Source organism: Pelophylax lessonae (genome assembly GCF_965119305.1).
Source record: "Pelophylax lessonae genome assembly, chromosome: 8".
Classification (NCBI taxonomy): Eukaryota; Metazoa; Chordata; class Amphibia; order Anura; family Ranidae; genus Pelophylax; species Pelophylax lessonae.
Window position 1 is genome coordinate 9,045,558 of NC_138775.1, and position 22,339 is coordinate 9,067,896.

At 45.8% G+C, this 22,339-nt stretch overlaps 1 protein-coding gene across 8 annotated transcripts in view; it reads right to left on the reverse strand.

Moving 5' to 3' along the window:
• The window catches only part of CACNA2D2 (calcium voltage-gated channel auxiliary subunit alpha2delta 2), a 354,828-nt gene that overhangs the window by 111,890 nt on the left and 220,599 nt on the right, over positions 1-22,339 (reverse strand). For all 8 annotated transcript variants that reach the window (XR_014225571.1, XM_082265447.1, XM_082265445.1 and 5 more), the window contains exons 5-8: positions 12,670-12,714; positions 8,241-8,379; positions 5,166-5,297; positions 5,025-5,082 (exon numbers count right to left, since the gene is read on the reverse strand). Coding sequence is in view for 7 of the 8 variants with exons in the window: in XM_082265447.1 (XP_082121573.1) it covers positions 5,025-5,082; positions 5,166-5,297; positions 8,241-8,379; positions 12,670-12,714 (374 nt within the window). In the remaining variant the exon portion in view is untranslated. The remainder of the gene's footprint in view (positions 1-5,024; positions 5,083-5,165; positions 5,298-8,240; positions 8,380-12,669; positions 12,715-22,339) is intronic.

The following is a 22,339-nucleotide window of genomic DNA, read 5'->3' on the forward strand; positions in this document are numbered from 1 at the left end:
TGGAGGAGGGGAAGAGGACTCCAGTGGCAACCTGTGAAGCTCTGGTGAACTCCATGCCCAAGAGAGTTAAGGCAGTGCTGGAAAATAATGGTGGCCACACAAAATATTGACACTTTGAGCCCAGTTTAGAAATTTTCACTTAGGGGTGAACTCACTTTTGTATCCAGCGGTTTAGACATTAATGTCTGTGTGTTGAGTTATTTTGAGGGGACAGCAAATTTACACTGTTATACAAGCTGTACACTCACTACTTCTACTTCTACTTCTTCAGTGTTGTCACATGAAAAGCTATAATGAAATATTTACAAAAATGTGAGGGGTGTACTCACTATTGTGTAGGAGGTGCAAGGGCCTTCAGCAGTGGAGTGGTTTGGTGCCAAAGGTGATTTCAAGGCAGCCTTTGGTAAAATCAGTCACAATTTTGGTGCGTAACAAATCAATACCAGAGGCTGATTTAACAGTATGGCTACGCCAATATGGCGAGTTCCTCACTGCACTGTGAAAAGGTCCTTGATGAGCATGGGATATGGACAGGGGCCTGGACAGTGTTACTAAAATTGAGGGTGCTGGGCAATGTAGTTCAGCACCTGCCCAGCTCAGCCGTTCTGGGAAGCGATAGGCTGACCATATTCTACCAAGGTCAGCCTAAGGTGTGTAATAAATGTGGTGATAAAGGCCACTTTGCACCAACCTGCACCATCAAGAAGTGCTCACTGTGCCAGGATTTAGGCCATTTGGCCAGAGAATGCACCCAGATTCGGTGCAATTTGTGCCAGCAGCTGGGTCATCCATATAGCCAGTGCCCAGAGGCACTGCATAACTTGCCAGGATTGGAGACTGAGCTGCAGAGGCTTGATAAAGAAGATGAAGCAGCTGAAGCTAGGGAGGAAACTGTTGTTGCCCCTCCTGTGTCTGTTTCAGATTCTGTTTCCCCTAGTGATGTGGTCCCTGAGTCTGTCCCTCCTGTGGTTGTTCCTACATCTACTGTGCATAGATCCTCCAGACTAGCGGAAGCTGCTGGGGGGGCGGGTTTAGCGCATCTTCCCTCTCGGACTACTCCACCTCCAGTCCCTGTCCCTCGACACCGCAAACATGGCCAAGAGAGTGCAGGGTGATGGATGGTGGTGGAGTCGATGGGTCTGAGGGAGGGGTGTCCATGTCCCATGTCTCACCCTCTGTTGAGGAGGATTCAGATGAGGAGGGGTGGGAGAGGATTAGGAGGAAGAAAAAGAAGAATAGGAAGACCAGTAAAGCGGTCATTTCTTTCTTACAGTTGGACCCAGGAGGGGTTCCTCTTGGCAACACATTTTTTTTTTACTGTTTTATCAGGGGAGGAGTTGGTATCGGATTTGTTTATTTCTTTATCATCTATGGATGAGGGTAGTCACATAAATCTGAAGAGAGCTGTTTCGGGTGATAAGAGTGTGGTAGAGGTTAAGAAACGACTACCCCAATCATCCTGATGGCAGTTCCCGCTCCGATAAAGGTGGCGACTATTATTGTCGCCAGCATTAAATCTGCAAGAGTTTGCAATATTGCCTTATTTTTGCTCAGTGAGTTTAATGCTGAGATTTTATTTTTGCAAGAGACCTGGCTCAATACTTCGGCCGATGTCCATCTAGCAAAAAGGGAGTGGAGATGCGGTCCCTCTTTTTGGTCTCTTGCGGCTAAGCCTTGCAGCGGATTTGCGGGGATTTTTAAAACCGATATGGTAACGTGCCGGTGGGTAATTGAGGTAGAAATGGGGAGATGCATGGTCTTAGACGTCTCTGTTAGGGGGCAGGACCTGCGCCTAATCAATATCTATGGACCGCAGTCAAAATGGGACAGGAAATGCCTCCTCACAAAGATCAAGCCCTTCCTTTTTACATCCCAGCAGGTTGTCTTTGGAGGTGACTTTAACACCATAATTAGGCCTGAAGACAGGAGAGGCTCCATAGACAGGCTGGGTTATGATAGCGTTTTTCTTAGAGATATGGTTAGACAAGCAGGCCTGGTAGATGTGCACATTAAGCACTGCCCAGGCAGCACGGGATTCACGTTTCAGAGAGGGAATAGTCAGAGTAGGATAGACAGTTTTTTTTTAAAGGAGAACTCTGCTTTCTCGGCTCCTGAGTTGAGGGCGGTGGAGTTCTCTGACCACTGTATGCTGTCTGTGACTCTGAATGCCTCGGAAACTCCACCCAGGGGAAGGGGTACCTGGAAACTGAATTCGGCTCTCCTGGAAGATGTAGAAGTAAGACAATCCTTTGAGGATTTTTTTCAGGCACAGGTTTCTATTCTGGACTTTTGCAGCAGTAAGTCAGAGTGGTGGGAGCTTGTGAAACAAAAGGCGATTGGACTTTTCAAGGCCGTAAGTAAGAAGAAGCAGCTTGGTATGTATATTGCCTACCAGCATTTGTGGAGGAAGCTTGATCGTCTTGTCTCGTATGGAGGAGATCCAGGGGAGATCTCTGAGGTGAAGCTTCTTCTTAGGAAGTGTCAGTATGACCAGGCATGCCTCCTTGGTTCTGGAGAGAGATTATGGGAAATATCACTCGCCTGATCCTTACCAGAACTGTAAGCAAGGCATAGCAGTTAAGACGGTCATAGGTCTGAGGGATAGTACGGGTTCCCTGGTGGAGTCCAGATCAGGGATCCTGGAGATCTTCAGGTCATATTACGCAGACCTTCTGGGAAGAAAGGACCTTAGTCGGGACAGGATGGAAAGCTTTCTGGATTATACTCCAGGATTGGGAAATGGTACATTGCCTTTGATGGATTTGACAGAACCAATTTCAGCGGATGAGGTAGTTGGTGCTATAGAGAAGCTGGCTACCAAAAAATCGCCTGGGCCAGATGGGTTGACAGCTAAATTTCATAAGGGTTTAAAGTCGATTCTGGCTCCCTTTTTAGCAGAGAATTTTAACAGCTGTCTAGAAGAGGGTTCTCTCCCTCCCTCCATGAGGCAATCCGCTGTGATTCTTCTGTCAAAAGGTAAAGGCCCCGAAATAATTGAGAACTGGTGCCCCATTAGTCTTCTCAATGTTGATAGAAAGATCTTAGTGAAGATTCTTTTTTGGCGCTTGTCGTCAGTAGCAGGCGATTTGTTGTCCAATCATCAGCACTGCTCGGTCCAGGGCAGAAGTACCTTTTCAGCAATTTTAGCTGTCCGGGAGGCTTTGGAGCAATTCAGGGCTGCTGGATGGAGAAAGTACTTGCTGGCATTGAATCAGGCGAAGGCTTTTGATCGAATCAATCATGAGTACCTGTATTTGCTACTTGGTAGATACGCTCTGCAGGGGAGGTTTATAGATTGGCTGAAAACATTATATAAAGGGGCTTGTTAAAGGTTGGGTTGGACGGCCGTTTGAGGTTGGCTCTGGTGTGTGCCAGGGGTGTCCTTTGAGCCCCCTGCTATATGCATTTGCAATCGACCCCCTTCATAAGAAGGTTAGAGGGTGGATCATTGTGCAGGGTGCCTTTGGGCATTGCTGGTGTGCCACCTTTGAAGGTCGTGACCGATGCCGAAGATGTGTCTGTTATTATCTCTGGGATGGAGGAGGCGCAGCAGGTGGTCTCTGTGATAGAGCAGTACACAGAGGCTACTGGCTCTAAAGTCAACTATGAAAACAGTAAAGTTTTCTGGACGGGCGAGGAGGGTGAAAGCTTTGAAGTTCCGGATGCCTTCCTAGAGCCCAAGCAGGAAGTTAATGTGTTGGGTGTCAAATTTGTTCATGGTGACTATGGTCATCGAAATTGGGAAAGCAGGTTGGTTGATGTCAATGCCAAAGTAGCAAGCTGGAAGAAATGGAAACTTTCCTTGAGGGAGAGGGTTGACTTGATCAAAATTGACCTTATCTTTTTATATGTCAGCTTTGTCTGTATCTTGCCGGAATCTCTCTATGCAAGGATGTACAGCTGCTTTTTCCAACTGTTATGGGGAAATAGGCTGAATCTGATCAAACGCAGTGTAACTCATACTTTTTAAAGTACAATCTTGGTAATATGTTAGCAGAGACCCCACCGGAATGGGTGGGTATTTTTCAATCTTGGTTTAGGCCCTTTCTACGATGTTGGGAAGATGGCGGGTCAGTGAGAAGTCTGGGGGTCCGACATGGCAAGCTTCCGGCTTATGTTGCCCCGTGTCTGAAAATACTTTGGCAGTGGCAGGTGACAGTGGAGGATATCAAAATTGTGAAGAATGCCCCTTACATTGGTGATAAGTAGGAAGAATGCCCCTTACATTGGTGGCCAATGGGAAGATTACCCCATACATTAGTGGTCATTGGGCAGACTGTCCCTTACATTGGTGGTCAGTGAGAAGAATGTTCCTTACTTTGGGGGTCAGTGTGAAGGATTGTCAGTCAGTGGGAAGAATGTCCCTTACATTAGTGGTCAGTGAAAAGGATGTCCCCTACATTGGGGGTCAGTGGGCAGAATGTCCCTTGCTTTGGGGGTCAGTGTGAACAATTGGCGGTCAGTGGGAAGAATGCTCCTCACATTGGTGGTCAGTGGTAAGAATGCCCCTTACATTGGTGTTCAGTGGGCAGAATGTCCCTTACATTGGTGGACAGTGAGAAGAATAGTCCTTACATTGGTGGACAGTGAGAAGAATGCTCCTTACTTTGGTGGTCAGTGGGAAGAATGCTCCTCACATTGGGGGTCAGTGAAAAGAATGTCCCTTACATTGGTGGTTAGTGAGAAGAATGCTTTTACATTGGTGGTCAGTGGGCAGAATGTCCCTTACATTGGTGGTCAGTGAGAAGAAACTTACATTGAAGGCCAGTGGAAAGAATGTGCCTTACATTGGTGGTCTGTGAGGAGAATCCCACCTTTACAGATACAGTAGCTATAAAAAACAGTGGTTAAAGAAGCTGCTCTTTGCTCAAGGAACCCCTAACAACATCTAGAGGAACCCCGGTTGAGAAAGGCCGGTGTAGACAGATATGAAACACAGTTACTAAGGTGAAGGTAAATTCAGTAGACTATAACTGACTTTTTATAATTTAACTTAAAAAAGTGAACCCTCTCTGGGCACTCACCATGGGCGCCGACGTACGTCATACAGGTCAATCTTGCTGGGTGCCCTCCACGGGGTGGCTGCAAAAAAAAACAGAACACACATTTAGGGTGCCATTAACGTGCAAAGGAACCTGCAGAGCCTTACCCCCCTCACCAGTCACCTGGGTAGTATCGGGTCACTCCGGTGGCGCTGCCAAACACCTGCCAGAGCAGCGTGGGGTCCTCCAGGCGGTTCTGGATGAAGACGTTCTCCAGGGAGTCCGTCCAGTTCAGCTCGTTCAGGATGACGGTGGCTGGGGAGACATGGGTCAGCGGGGGGGGGGGACAGGGGTCAGCGGGGGGTAACTGGGATCAGCAGTTGGAGAGAGGTCCGCAGAAGGAAGGGGGGGAGGTCATCGCTCAAAAGGGGGAATATCGCAGACAGGGAAATAAGCGGCAGCATTCAGGAGGGGGGGGGGGTCAGCCATGGGGGGGGGAAGGAGAGCGATTTTTGCGGGGTTCACATGCGGTAGATTGATTGGATGTGTTTAGATGCTGCAGTCTCACAATGAACCTTAACTAATTGCTTACATGTGATTAATTACACCCACTGACAGCTTATTAGATGCTAACAGCACTTAGCACCTCGACGTCTGACACCCTGAACACTTAACACAGCGTGAAATCGCTTGTTAGCGGTGAAATACACAATGCGTTGCCACTTCGACCCTAAACATCTCAATCCCGCCATCGAGCCCACTCCTAAAACACCGCTTCCGCTGACCCCGAAAATCTCTGCCTATTCCACCGATCAACACTTTCTAAAGAGCCGCCTGAGATAACTATAAATCAGGCAACCCGGGGCGTCCGCCAGCTGCCGCCGAACTACAAGTCCCAGCATGCCGAGATCAGAGGACGCCATGAGGCAGCTGCGACTCAATAGGACGCAATTCCATTAGCAACGCAAATGCAGCAAAAAAACAGTTGAAACCCTCATAGTTCTTCTCCGTGACGACATTATAGAATGCCCCCCCACCGCTCCACCTTCTAGATGCTCCTATATATCTATGTGACACCATCAATAAATCTTACTACTGAAAACTATCAACAATCTGTTTCTCATTACTTTAAAGGCGGCTGTTCCCTCTCTCGTTATTCCATGGTCTGGATGCTTCAATGGTGCAAGGGGAGTCCAAAAATGTGGGCTTATTTTCTTCTCCTTATGAGACCTGATCTCAAAAAAAGTGAAACTTTGATATTTCCAGGTCTGTGAAGCTTTATATTTATCTAGGTCAGTGGTCTCCAAACTCTGGCCCTTTGCTTGCCTGTATGAGACCTTTGGGGCACTATTCTTCCCGCTGATAAAAGGCAATATTTCTCCCACTGACACCAATGATGGGGCACTATTCTTCCCACTGACACCAACAGGGGGGAATTATTCCTCCCACTGGTACCAATAATGGGGCATCATTTCTCCTTCTCACACCAATGATGGGACACTATTCCTCCCACTGACACCAATGATGGGGCACTATTCCTCCCACTGACACCAATGGTGGGGCACTATTCCTCCCACTGACACCAATGATGGGGCACTATTCCTCCCACTGACACCAACAGTGGGGAACTATTCCTCTCACTGACACAAATGATGGGTCACTATACCTCTCACTGACACCAACAATGGGACATTATTCCTCCAACTGACACCAATGATGAGGCACTATTCTTCCAAGTGACACCAACAGTGGGGAACTATTTCACCCACTGACACCAATGATGGGGCACAATTCCTCCCACTGATACCAATGATGGGGCACTATTCTTCTCACTGACACCAACAGTGGGGAACTATTCCTCCTGCTGACACCAATGATGGGCCACTATTCCTCCCACTGACACCTACGAGAGGGCACTATTCCTCCCACTGACACCAATGATGGGACACTATTCCTCCACTGACACAAATGATGGGGCACTATACCTATCACTGACCCCAACAATGGGACACTATTCCTCCCACTGACACCAATGATGGGGCACTATTCTTCCCAGTGACACCAGCAGTGGGGAACTATTTCACCCACTGACACCAATGATGGGGCACAATTCCTCTCACTTACACCAATGATAGGGCACTATTCCTCCCACTGACACAAAAAACGTGGCACTATTCTTACCACTGATACCAAGGATGGGGCACCATTCCTTCCTCTGACACCAATGATGGGGCACTATTCCTCCCACTGACACCAATGATGGGGCACTATTCCTCCCATTGACACCAATGATAGGGCACTATTCCTCCCACAGACAGCAATGATGGGACACTATTCCTCCCACAGACACTAGTGGATACATCAATAATACATCTACTATAAAAGGTACCCCAAGACCAGCTAATATGGCTTGGCCAAAGAAAAACCACCAATGATCAACTCTAAAAAAAAAAAAAAAAATACTATTTCGTAGGTGCTTGAAATAGGAGTACAAAATTCTACAAATAAACCTCGATTTGGGCAATGACCCCTATCTAAAGTTCTTGGTGTTCCTTCCATAAAATGAATGAATCATTTGAACCTCACCTTGAAGCATCACTTATCTTCCTAGTGCTCCTTTATGGAAACTGGTCTTCATGATCGTCTTCTCTGGGGATTAACGGTCTCTATCTTAACGTTTCTCTACCTGGTCATCCCAGAGGAAACCTTGAAATAATTTTCGAGTCTTGGTAAACCCTGCTAAAACCAATTCACTGGGTGTCAGTTGGAAAAATGGCCATTACATCAGTTACATCAGTTGCCAGTTTGAAGAATGCCCCCCATACAGTGGTGGTCAGAATGCCATCCTTATAGATATCTCTGCCTATTGGTGTTGGCCCCAGAACTGTACGGACACTATCAAATGGGAGGTCTATCAGACACCACTCCTAGAACCCCTAGCAACCTCTGTAGGAACCCTAGGGTTCCACAGAGCCATGTTTGAGAATGGCTGCCCAATCTCTTTCATAGTATGCTCACTGCGCCTCCTGCAGGATCCCAGCTCAAACTACAACCAGAAGAGACAAAGCTGCATTACTTATCCTTATGAGATTTCCACAATGGATACAACTACGGAGACACAGAACCTAATGATCACTAAACAATGTTTCAGCTCTCCAATTGCTGCAAAGGAAGCACAAGAATCCTATTTCTGCTTTAGTTTGGGGTTCTAGAGGAAAATTTTGGGATACGGAGGAGTTGGGTGGTTTAGATACTCACAACCCTTGTAGATGTCCGTAGGGATCTGCACCGCCGTGTACGAATAATTAACTTTCGCCTTGAAGTTCAGATCGTCGGTAAAATCTAGCTTGAGGGAGTGGCTGGTCTCTTGCAGCTCTTCCTCCCCCTCTGGGTCATCCTGTTTAGGAGAGGCCAAGGGCAAAAAATAGTGATAAAGCTACACAACGCATTGGGGGTTATAATTCATTTCCTAGCAGGAGTACGGATTATCAGTCACTGTACCTGGGTGTGTGCAATCCTGACTCATTTTCTGGCTATTCTGAGCTCCTAGGAGTAGTAACTAACACTACCGGTGGTCGGAGCCATTTCCCACATGATGGGAAATTTCAACAGGTTGAGTCACAGATCATTGTATTTACACTCACCGGCCACGTTATTAGGTCTACCTTGCTAGTATCGGGTTGGACGCCCTTTTGCCTTTATTCTTCAACATTCATAGATTCAACAAGGTGTTGGAAACATTCCTAGTGACATGATAGTATCACGCAGTTGATGCAGATTTGTTGGCTGCAGATCCATGATGCCAATACCCCGTTCCACCACATCCAGTGCTGTATTTTGGCCTAGGCCAACAAGGCCCAGGCCTAGGGCAGCACCTTGCAGGGGGGCAGCAAAAAAGCCACCCCCCTCCACCTGAGACTATTTGCCACTGATTGCTAGAGCCCCCTCTCTCTCTCATCCCCCCCTCTCTCTCTCTCTCATCCCCCCTCTCTCTCTCTCTCACCCCCCCCTCTCTCTCATCCCCCTCTCTCTTCTCTCTCTCTCATCCCCCTCTCTCTCACCCCCTTCTCTCACCCCCCCTCTCTCTCTCTCTCTCTCACCCCCCTCTCTCTCTCTCTCTCACCCCCCCCTCTCTCTCTCACCCCCCTCTCAATCTCATCCCCCTCTCACTCTCATCCCCCTCTCTCTCTCTCTCATCCCCCTCTCTCTCTCTCTCTCTCTCATCCCCCTCTCTCTCTCTCTCTCTCTCTCTCTCTCTCTCTCTCTCTCTCATCCCCCTCTCTCTCTCTCATCCCCCCTCTCTCTCTCACCCTTCCCTCTCTCTCTCTCTCATCCCCCCCTCTCTCTCTCTCTCATCCCCCCCTCTCTCTCTCTCTCTGGTGAAGAAACCAGTGGTGAGATGATTGGAGCTTTGTGACATGGTGCATTATCCTGCTGGAAGGAGCCATCAGAAGATGGGGACACTGTAGTCATAAAGGGATGGACATGGTCAGCAAGAATACTCAGTTAGGCCGTGGAGTGTAAACCATGCTCAATTGGTACTAAGGGGGCCAAAGTGTGCCAAGAAAATATCCCCCACACCATTACACCCCCACCAACAGCCTGAACCATTGATACGAAGCAGGATGGATCCATGCTCCAAATTCTGATCCTTCCATCTGAATGTCGCAGCTGAAATGGAGACTTAACAAACCAGGCAACGTTTTTCGAATCTTCTATTTTTAAATTTTGGTGAGCCTGTGCGAATTGTAGCCTCAGTTTGATATTCTTAGCTGACAGGAGTGGCACCCAGTGTTGTCTTCTGCTGCTGTAACCCATCTGATAAAGACTGGGTTCACACTTATGTGAACTGGATGCGGGTTTCCCCACATCCAATTCGCATGACAGGAGAGTGTGACCAGCACTCAATGGAGCCGGTTTACACATATCTGGGACATTGCAGAAGGGTCCTGTGAGTCTTTGGCTCCATTTCAGGTCCAAATTCAGGTAGAAATTCAAACCTGGTTTGCCTCTGAAACAGTGAACAGGGACGCACCGGACCCCCTGCTGCGAACCGCTCTGCAAATAGTGTGAACCCAGCTTCAAGGTTGGATGTGTTGTGCATTCAGAGATGGTATTCTGCATACCCTGGATGTAACGAGTGGTTATTTGAGTTACTGTTCCCTTTCTATCATCTGGAACCAGTCTGCCCATTCTCCTCTGACCACTGACCCCAATAAGGCATTTTCCTCCACACAACTGCCACTCACTGGATATTTTCTCTTTTCCCCACCATTCTCTGTAAACCCGAGAGATGGTTGTGTGTGAAAATCCAAGAAATACTCAGACCGGCCCGTCTGCCACGAACAACCATGCCACGTTCAAATCCCCTTTCTTCCCCATTTTGATGCTCAGTTTGAGCTTTAGCAGGTAGTCTCCACCATGTCTAGATGCCTAAATGTATTGAGTTGCTGCCTTGTGGTTGGCTAATTAGAAATTTGTATTACCAAGCAATGGAACAGGTGTACCTAATAAAGTGGCCGGTGATTGTATATAAACCAGTGTAAAAAATTAATAAATGTATATATATACACACGCACACACAGTATCTCACAAAAGTGAGTACACCCCTCACATTTTTGTAAATATTTTATTCTATCTTTTCATGTGACAACACTGAAGAAATGACACTTTGCTACAATGTAAAGTAGTGAGTGTACAGCTTGTATAACAGTGTAAATTTACTGTCCCCTCAAAATAACTCAACACACAGCCATTAATGTCTAAACTGCTGGCAACAAAAGTGAGTACACCCCTAAGTGACAATGTCCAAATTGGGCCCAATTAGCCATTTTCCCTCCCCGGTGTCATGTGACTCGTTAGTGTTACAAGGTCTCAGGTGTGAATGGGGAGGTGGTGTGTTAAATTTGGTGTTATCGCTCTCACTCTCTCATACTGGTCACTGGAAGTTCAACATGGCACCTCATGGCAAAGAACTCTATGAGGATCTGAAAAAAAGAATTGTTGCTCTACATAAAGATGGTCTAGGCTATAAGAAGATTGCCAAGACCCTGAAACTGAGCTGCAGCACGGTGGCCAAGACCATACAGCGGTTTAACAGGACAGGTTCCACTCAGAACAGGCCTCGCCACAGTAAACCAAAGAAGTTAAATGCACGTGCTCAGCGTCATATCCAGAGGTTGTCTTTGGGAAATAGATGTATGAGTGCTGCCAGCATTGCTGCAGAGGTTGAAGGGGTGGGGGAGGGGTCAGCCTGTCAGTGCTCAGACCATATGCCGCACACTGCATCAAATTGGACTGCATGGCTGTCATCCCAGAAGGAAGCCTCTTCTAAAGATGATGGACAAGAAAGCCCGCAAACAGTTTGCTGAAGACAAGCAGACTAAGGACATGGATTACTGGAACCATCTCCTGTGGTCTGATGAGACCAAGATAAACTTATTTGGTTCAGATGGTGTCAGGCGTGTGTGGGGGCAACCAGGTGAGGAGTACAAAGACAAGTGTGTCTTCCTACAGTCAAGCATGGTGGTGGGAGTGTCATGGTCTGCGGCTGCATGAGTGCTGCCGGCACTGGGGAGCTACAGTTCATTGAGGGAACCATGAATGCCAACATGTACTGTGACATACTGAAGCAGAGCATGATCCCCTCCCTTCAGAGACTGGGCCGCAGGGCAGTATTCCAACATATGGCACTTTTCCACTGCAAGTATCGGCTCAGCTCCACTCGGCCCTACTTGGCTTGGTTTGGTTTTCCACTGCATGGTACCACATGGTACGGTGTTGGAACGGTTCGGTACGGTTTACTTTTCCACTAATAGTAAGTGGGTGGGATAACAACGATTCTCTGACCAATCAGTGGCTAGTAGTGACAAACAGTCAAGGCTGCATGCAAAGGATTGTGGGATATGATACCGGTACGGCCCTCTTGGAACCACAACCGAGGTGGTACTGTTTAAGCGAGCTGTACCGTTCGGTTCCATGTAGTGGAAAAGCGCCGCCGTACCGTACCTAACCGTTCCAACGCCGTACTATGCGGTACCATGCAGTGGAAAATCGCCATTAATGACCCCAAACACACCTCCAAGATGACCCCTGCCTTGCTAAAGAAGCTGAGGGTAAAGGTGATGGACTGGCCAAGCATGTCTCCAGACCTAAACCCTATTGAGCATCTGTGGGGCATCCTCAAACAGAAGGTGGAGGAGCGCAAGGTCTCTAACATCCACCAGCTCTGTGATGTCATCATGGAGGAGGGGAAGAGGACTCCAGTGACAACCTGTGAAGCTCTGGTGACCTCCATGCCCAAGAGGGTTCAGGCAGTGCTGGAAAATAATGGTGGCCACACAAAATATTGACACTTTTGGCCAAATTTGGACATTGTCACTTAGGGGTGTACTCACTTTTGTTGCCAGCGGTTTAGACATTAATGGCTGTGTGTTGAGTTATTTTGAGGGGACAGTAAATTTACACTGTTATACAAGCTGTACACTCACTGCTTTACATTGTAGCAAAGTCTCATTTCTTCAGTGTTGTCACATGGAAAGATAAAATATTTACAAAAATGTGAGGGGTGTACTTAGTTTTGTGAGATACTGTGTATATATATATATATATATATATATATATATATATAAATAAAATAATAATGAATTAAAACAATGATAGTACTTTGGGAATTTGTAATACTTACGTATTCTGTATCAGCCTTGGCATCGTAGTATTCAATATCTTCCTCCTGAAAAGATAAAATCAGCATTAGATGTGTAAAGGAAGTGTGAGAATATAAGACATCACAGCAGTCCCACATTCCGATCAGAGCCGCAGGAACACGCGTTGTGGGGGAACGCAGCTGCAACAAACTGAATGGGCCCACAATGATCAACAGCACAACGTAAAGATCAATGAGGATATTGATTCCTGTTGCTCTGCCTTGTTGAAAGAATTTGATAAATGTGTACAGATTACATTTCTGAGTCTCTAACAGTCAGGTTTGAGCAGAAGAATTCAAATTTTCAGGCCTGTGTGTGGCCATTCGTCTTCTCCCATAGCAGCTCCTTGTAGGTGGGCATTTCTGAACCTGGACTAAAGACCCAACACCCTCTGCTCTGTGATAGGAGCGCCCCCTGTTGTCAGTGAGACAGGTGGGTCTGTTACATTCAGCTTCCATATTGAAAAGGTACACTAAATTATCAAAAGTATTGGGGCGCCTCTCTATATACACTATATTACCAAAAGTATTGGGACGCCTGCCTGTACACACACATGAACTTTAATGGCATCCCAGTCTTAGTCCGTAGGGTTCAATATTGAGTTGGCCCACCCTTTGCAGCTATAACAGCTTCAACTCTTCTGGGAAGGCCGTCCACAAGGTTTAGGAGTGTCTATGGGAAAGGTTGACCATTATTCTAGAAGAGCGTTTGTGAAGTCAGGCACTGATGTTGGACGAGAAGGCCTGGCTCACAGTCTCCGCTCTAATTCATCCCAAAGGTGTTCTATCGAGTTGAGGTCAGGACTCTGTGCAGGCCAGTTAAGTTCCTCCACCCCAAATTCGCTCATCCATGTCTTTGCTTTGTGCACTGGTCCACATCATTTGGTGGAGGGGGGATTATGGTGTGGGGTTGTTTTTCAGGGGTTGGGTTTGGCCCCTTAGTTCCAGTGAAGGGAACTCTTAAGGCATCAGCATACCAAGACATTTTGGACAATTTCATGCTCCCAACTTTGTGGGAGGAGTTTGGGGATGGCCCCTTCCTGTTCCAACATGACTGCACACCAGTGCACAAAGCAAGGTCCAGAAACATTTATCTGCTTCTTCGCACCAGGTCAGGGAGAGGGTTTGGTTGTCGACCCGTAATCTCGACCACAGGGTGCCCACTACTAAACTGGCGCTTTAAGAGTTCCCTTCACTGGAACTAAGGGGCCAAGCCCAACCCCTGAATAACAACCCCACACCATAATCCCCCCTCCACCAAGTGATTTGGACCAGTGCACAAAGCAAGGTCCATAAAGACATGGATGAGTTTGGGGTGGAGGAACATGACTGGCCTGCACAGAGTCCTGACCTCAACCCGACTGAACACCTTTGGCATTAATTAGAGCAGAGACTGCGAGCCATGCCTTCTCATCCAGCAGCAGTGCCTGTTTCGCCACCCAAACTTGCTCATCCATGTCTTCTTTGGATCTTGCTTTGTGCACTGGTACCTCAACACAGCAACGTTTCTCAAGTGTGAACAAGCGGTGTACACAACCGCCAGTATTACAAGCCCCGCACCTTCCTCTGCTTGGTGCTTTTGTGCCGGTGCTGCATTTTTGCTTTTTGTTTTTAAATATTGGCACTTTTACTCCTAAATTTTAGTATAGGTTCCACCTTCAGTCGTGGCATCAGACTACCGACCGGCCTCATTCAACTCACAACTTCTTCATGGAGAGGTCCCTGTAGTTTACCGACCCTTCTCCGGTCTGTCATAGTTTACCGGCTCTTCTCCGGCCTGTCATAGTTTACCGGCTCCTTTCCGGCCTGTCATAGTTTACCGGCTGCTCTTCGGCCTGTCATAATTTACCGGCTCCTCTCCGGCTGTCATGGGCTACCGGCTCCTCTCCGGCCTGTCATAGTTTACCGGCTCCTCTCTGGCCTGTCATAGTTTACTGGCTCCTCTCCGGCCTGTCATAGTTTACCGGCTCCTCTCTGGCCTGTCATAGTTTACTGGCTCCTCTCCGGCCTGTCATAGTTTACCGGCACATCTCTGGCCTGTCATGGTTTACCGACTCCTCTACAGCCTATCATAGTTTACCGCCTCTTCTCTGGCCTGTCATAGTTTACCGGCACATCTCTGGCCTGTCATGGTTTACCGACTCCTCTACGGCCTGTCATAGTTTACCGACTCCTCCCCGGCCTGTCGTAGTTTACCGGCTCCTCTCTGCCCTGTCCTAGTTTACCGACTCCTCCCCGGCCTGTCGTAGTTTTCCGGCTCCTCTCCGGCCTGTCATAGTTTACCGACTCCTCCCCGGCCTGTCATAGTTTTCCGGCTCGTCTCCGGCCTGTCATAGTTTACCGACTCTTTCCCGGCCTGTCATAGTTTACCGGCTCCTCTCTGGCCTGTCATAGTTTACCGGCTCCTCTCCGGCCTGTCATAGTTTACCGGCTCCTCTCCGGCCTGTCATAGTTTACCGGCTCCTCTCTGGCCTGTCATAGTTTACCGACTCCTCCCCGGCCTGTCGTAGTTTTCTGGCTCGTCTCCGGCCTGTCATAGTTTACCGACTCCTTCCCGGCCTGTCATAGTTTACCGGCTCCTCTCTGGCCTGTCATAGTTTACCGGCTCCTCTCCGGCCTGTCATAGTTTACCGGCTCCTCTCCGGCCTGTCATAGTTTACCGACTCCTCTCCGGCCTGTCATAGTTTACCGGCTCCTCTCTGGCCGGTCATAGTTTACCGACCCTTCTCCGGCCTGTCATGGTTTACTGGCTCCTCTCCGGCCTGTCTTAGTTTTCCGGATCCTCTCCGGCACGTCATAGTTTTCCGGCTCCTCTCCGGCACGTCATAGTTTTCCGGCTCCTCTCCGGCCGGTCATAGTTTACCGACCCTTCTGCGGCCTGTCATGGTTTACTGGCTCCTCTCCGGCCTGTCATAGTTTACCGGCTCCTCTCCGGCCTGTCATGGACTACCAGCTCCTCTCCGGCCTGTCATAGTTTACCAGCTCCTCTCCGGCCTGTCATAGTTTACCGGCTCCTCTCCGACATGTCATAGTTTACCGGCTCCTCTCCGACATGTCATAGTTTACCGGCTCCTCTCCGACCTGTCCTAGTTTACCGGCTGCTCTCCGGCCTGTCAAAAAGTGTTTTTTTTTCCCAAAAAATTGAGTTTGAAAAACCACTGAGCAAATACAATGTGACATAAAATATTGCAATGATCGCCATTTTATTCTCTGGGGTCTCTGCTAAAAAAAAAATATATATATGAAATGTTTGGGGGTTCTAAGTAATTTCAACCACTTCCAGACCGCCCGCTGCAGTTATACGTCGCTACTTTGACATTAAATACCGGGGTTATGGCAGCAGATAGCTGCCATAACCCCAGTATTTTTTTACTGGGCGGGAGGCCCACTTTCTCATAAAAGTGATCCAAGCGGACGGTCACTTTTATAGGTGGCAGGAGAGGTCCCCCCTCCCCCCTTTCCGCTGCTTCCCAGTCATTTTCCCAGCTCACTGGTGCCGTCGGTAGCGGGGAAAACAATCCGGTCCTCTCCCCTCCTAGGCTGGAATTCAAGTAAGGGCAAGATGGCCCCCACTCCACTCTATGGCATTGGAGGACCGGAGCGACGTCATACGTCACTTCCTCCCAACGGCCCTAAAAGTGTCGATTTTTTTCATAATGAAAAAAAATGACTTTTTTTATTTTTATTTTGCTTTTTAGTGTCTTTTTGACCCCAGATCTCAAATTAAAAATATTTCTATTACAGGGCATGTTATAATCGGAATAAAAGTGATTAAAAAATGTTTTTTTTTAAAGTGACAGTGTATAAAAAAAATAAAATAAAAAGGTAAAATAAATAAGAAAAAAAACAAAACTAAATTTAAAGCTCCCCGTCCCTCCGCAGAAGCAAACGCATACGCAAGTCGCGCCCACATATGTAAACGGTGTTCAAACCACACATGTGAGGTATCGCCGCGATCGTTAGAGTAATAGCAATAATTCTATCCATAGATCTCCTCTGTAACTCTAAACTTGTAACCTGTAGAGATTTTTAAAGCGTCACCTATGAAGATTTTTAAGTACCAATATTTGTCGCCATTCCACGAGCGTGCGCAATTTTGAAGCATGACATGTTGTATCTATTTACTCGGCGTAACATTATCTTTCACATTATAGAAAACAATTGGGGTAATTGTTTTTTTTTTTTTTAATTCATTAAATTTTTGTTTTTTGTCCCCAAAAATTGTGTTTGAAAGACCGCTTCGCAAACACTGTGCGACGTAAAATATTGCAACGATCTCCATTTTATTTTCTAGGGTCTCTGCTATAAAAAAAAAAAAAATATATATATATATATATATATATATATATATATATATATATATATATATATAATGTTTGGGGGTTCTAAGTAATTTTAAAGCTAAAAATGTAAAATACTGATGTAAACTTCTACACAGAAAGTTCCAGAATACGCCTGGTCTTCAAGTGATGAAGATCAACATTATAATAAAAGCTCAAAACATATACAAAGCGGAAACATGCCGCGATTTCCTGTCAAAGGCCACGCAAATAGAGAATTGCGCAGAGGGCTATTTGCGAGAACGCATAAAGTGCTCTTGTGAGTTATCGGCGAATGATTGGGAAGGGGTGGGGGAGGGGGTTCCGGGGCCGCCGCGGAGCCATCCAGGTAAACACGTCCATTTAGGAGCCGAGCGATATGATAATATGCGATTTTGGCGCGGGATCGCTCCCATCATTCGCTGTATGTGTCGGGCTGTGTTTGCTCCATTGCTATTCCAGTCATTCAGCCCCCCTCCTTCCCGCGCTCTCCTCTGTGCGCTCTATTCCCCCCCCCCACCCCGTCCTTCCACCCCTCCCTCCTCCGCTCTCATTGCCCTGCAGCGTAATGAAAGCTGACATTATATCAAACATTATAAAGACTCTCATTTGATGAGGATCATTCGTCAACACACAAACCTATTAACCAGCAAAAAAAAAAAAAAAATACACCCGTTCGCCGCTCCCGCCCCACGTGCCGCGTGCATCTGAGAGGGGCCAACCTCTCGCTGCAGACGGATCCTGACTGCTAATCGCAGCCTCCGCTCTACGCCAACGGGAAAAAGATTTCAGGTGAACTCGGAGACAAGGTCACCGGCAAGGACAGAGCCGTCACGTTCCCCCACGTGCGGCCTCCTTCTACCTGCCGCCGAGGTAGCGCTGCGACAAGGATCATTATCCGCGCGGGGCAAGTGCGAGACGCCCGCCTGATGCTCTGCGATCCGTTTTCACGGGAGATACGGGGCCTGGCGCTGAGAAGGCCGATAAACGCCAGCAGCAAATTCTGCAAACCGGGTTCTGTTAAAGCGTTTCACCTGATATTCATGGCGGAGAATGTTCAGAGAGTAAAGGAAAAGAAATATTTATATAGTAAACCGGAACATTTATAAAATACCCAAACCGCCGGAACCCCCGGGGGGCCATGATATTCCCGCACCCCGCCGTATGGTGCTAATAACAATAAATACCAGGAGGATATAAAAGATACAAATTACAGCATGGGAGTTGTAGTAGTATTATGAGTATGAATAGTAGTAGTATGATTAGTAGTAGTAGTACGATTAGGAGTAGTATGAGTAGTAGCATGATTAGTAATAATAGTAGTATGAGTAGTAGTAGTACGATTAGGAGTAGTATGAGTAGTAGTAGTAGTATGAGTAGTAGTAGTACTGTAGGAGTAGTATGAGTAGGAGTAGTAGTAGTAGTATGGGAAGTAGGTAGGAGTAGTAGGTAGTAGTAGTATGAGGAGTAATATGAGTAGTAGTATGAGTATGAGTAGTAGAAGTAGTAGTATGATTAAAAGTAGTAGGAGCAGTATGAGTAATAGTAGTATGATTAGGAGTAGTATGAGTAGTATGAGTAGTAGTAGGAGTATGAGTAGAAGTAGGAGTATGAGGAGTATAATAAGTAGGAGTATGAGGAGTAGTAGTATGAGTATGAGTATGATTAGGAGTAGTAAGAGTAGTAGCATGATTAGTAATAATAAAAGTATGAGTAGTAGTAGTATGATTAGTAGTAGTAGTACGATTAGGAGTAGTATGAATAGTAGTAGTACTGTAGGAGTAGTATGAGTAGTAGTAGTACTGTAGGAGTAGTATGAGTAGGAGTAGTAGTAGTAGTATGGGAAGTAGGTAGGAGTAGTATGATGAGTAATATGAGCAGTAGTATGAGTAGTAGTAGTATGATTAAAAGTAGTAGGAGTAGTATGAGTAATAGTAGTATGAGTAGTATGAGAAGTAGTAGGAGTATGAGTAGAAGTAGGAGTATGAGGAGTATAATGAGTATGAGGAGTAGTATGAGTATGAGTATGATCAGGAGTAGTAAGAGTAGTAGCATGATTAGTAGTAGTATGAGTAGTAGTAGTATGATTAGAAGTAGTATGAGTAGCATGAGTAGTAGTAGTATGAATAGGAGTAGTATAAGTAGTAGTAGTAGTATGAGTAGTATGAGAAGTAGTAGGAGTAATATGAGTAGTGGTATGAGTAGTAGTAGGAGTATGAGTAGTAGTAGTATGAACATGAATAGTAGCATGATTAGTAGTAGTATGAGTAGTAGTAGTATGAATGGGAGTAGTATGAGTAGTAGCATGATTAGTAGTAGTATGAGATGTAGTAGGTGTATGAGGAGTAGTAGTATGAGTATGATTAGGAGTAGTATGTGTAGTAGCATGATTAGTAGTAGTATGAGTAGTAGTAGTTTGATTAGGAGTAGTATGAGTAGTAGCATGATTAGTATTATTAGGAGTATGAGTCGTAGTAGCATGATTAGGAGTAGTATCAGTAGTAGTAGTAATAGTAGTAGTAAAAAGCAAGAGGGGCAAGTACCTAAATTTGACCTGTTATAAGACACTTGCAGTCCCTGCACAGCAGAGGTCAGACTAAGAGAGGGAGAAACAACACAAGGAGGACATCTAGTGGCAGAAAAAGAAGTACTGCAGGGGACAGCTCTGGATTAAAGCTGAATATTGCAGCAAAGAGCACGCTGATAAAAGGAGAGCGCAGAGAGAGACAGAGAGATTAGCTAATCTCTGTGCTGCTTCTCTTTTCACTGTCCATTCACAGGGTGGGGTTGGGTGCTTGGAAGAGGTCATCTAAGAACATCCATTGGCATAAAAAAAAGCACTGCAGGTGGCAGCTCTGAATGAAAGCTAAATATTGCAGCAATATATATATATATATATATTTAATTTTATCTTGAATTTGACCTACTATTAGTCCTGTACAGCAGAGCTCAGACTAGGAGAGGGAGCACAAGGAGCCAATCAGATGTGCTGCAGTGCTTATGTGCTGACAAGGAGCATGCTGATAGGAGGAGAAATTGTATCTACTGCTGCAGTAGCATACGTTCCAGCAGTACTTCATTTCCGCCACTAAATGTCCTCAGATTACTACCAAGATCATTAAACCCATTTCCAAGCGCCTGCCCCATCCTGAGACTGGACAGTGAAAGGAGAAGCAGCACAGAGATTAGCTGCTGCAGCTGTGAGCTTTGTATCGGCTTTATCAGCCGGTGAAGGGCTTTTGGATAAAAGTGGACACCTTTTTGGGGCTCCCAAATTGTGACACCGCCCCTCAGGGTGGCACTCGCCATGGTACCCGGGCTATCCTGTAAATAATTTTAAAACATTTTTACAGCACCCCCGTCAACCATGTACACACCCCAAATAAAGAGCGCAGAGTAGGGTGAGCACATGTATATAAACAACAATTGCGCCACACATGTGAGGTATCGTCACAAATGTGTCGGAGTGAGAGCGATAATTTGAGGGGGAAAATTTATGGTTAACTCTAAACTGGTAACCTCTGAAGCCTTTTAAAGCATCAATTATGGAGAATTATGGGTACCAAAGTTTTTTTTGCGATTCCTTGGAGGGGCGCAATTTTAAAGCTTGGACATGCCTGGGATCTATTTACTAGACGCAACCCAATTTTTTAATATTTTACCAAAATTGGGTATTATATTGCATTTGTTAGGGTATTTTTTTTCCTGACAATATGTGTTTGACAGATGCACAAATACTACACAGCATAAAAAACTGCAACTACCACCATTTTATTCTCCAGGGTCTCTGCTTTCATAAAATATACAGGTATAATATAAAATTCAATAAAATTATTTAAAAAAAAAAATTATATATATATATATATATATATATATATATACACTGTATATATATATAAAAAATTTAAAATATACAGTGTGTGTGTGTATATATATATATATATATATATATATATATATATATATATATATATATATATATACACACATACACACATACATACATATATATATATATATATACATATACATATATACACACATAGACATACAGTATCTCACAGAAGTAAGTACGCCCCTCACATTTTTGTAAATATTTTATTCTATCTTTTCATGTGACAACACTGAAGAAATGACACTTTGCTACAATGTAAAGTAGTGAGTGTACAGCTTGTATAACAGTGTAAATTTACTGTCCCCTCAAAATAACTCAACACACAGCCATTAATGTCTAAACCGCTGGCAACAAAAGTGAGTACACCCCTAAGTGACAATGTCCAAATTGGGCCCAGAGCTTCACAGGTGGTCACTGGAGTCCTCTTCCCCTCCTCCATGATGACATCACAGAGCTGGTGGATGTTAGAGACCTTGCGCTCCTCCCCCTTCTGTTTGAGGATGCCCCACAGATGCTCAATAGGGTTTAGGTCTGGAGACATGCTTGGCCAGTCCATCACCTTTACCCTCAGCTTCTTTAACAAGGCAGTGGTCATCTTGGAGGTGTTTGGGGTCGTTATGTTGGAATTCTGCCCTGTGGCCCAGTCTCTGAAGGGAGGGGATCATGCTCTGCTTCAGTATGTAACAGTATATGTTTGCGGTGCCGGGACACGGTCATCCAGCGCCCAGGGCAAGGATGCCAAACTGCGCCCCCCCCTTCCCTTAGGGTTAGGGTCAAGGCACTCCCCCCCATCCCTGCAATAAAACACTGCGCCCAGGGCAACCGTCACTCCTGCCCACCCCTTGTCCCGGCCCTGCATGTTGGCATTCATGGTTCCCTCAATGAACTGTAGCTCAGTGTTGTCACATGAAAAGATAGAATAAAATATTTACAAAAAGGTGAGGGGTGTACTTACTTTTTTGAGATACTGTAAAATGACCAGGCCATTTTTTGCGATTCAGCACTGCGTTATTTTAACGGACAATTGCGCGGTCGTGCGACGTTTTACCCAAATAAGATTTATGTCCTTTTTTCCCCTAAACAGAGCTTTCTTTTGGTGGTATTTGATCACCTCTGCGATTTTTATTTTTTTGCGCTATAAACAAAAAAAAGAGAAACAATTCTGAAAAAAAAAAATATATATTTTTTACATTTCGTTATATAACATTCCTAATAAAAAAAAAATTGAAATTTAATTTTTTCATCCTTTTAGGCCAATTTGTATTCTGCTGCATATTTTTGGTAAAAATAAAATCCCAATAAGTGTATTTTGATTGGTTTGCGCAAACGTTATCGCATCTACAACCTAGGTAAAAATTTATGTAATTTCTTTTTTTTTTTTTTACTAGTAATGGCGGCGATCTGCGATTTTTATCGGAACTGCGACATTGCGGCAAAC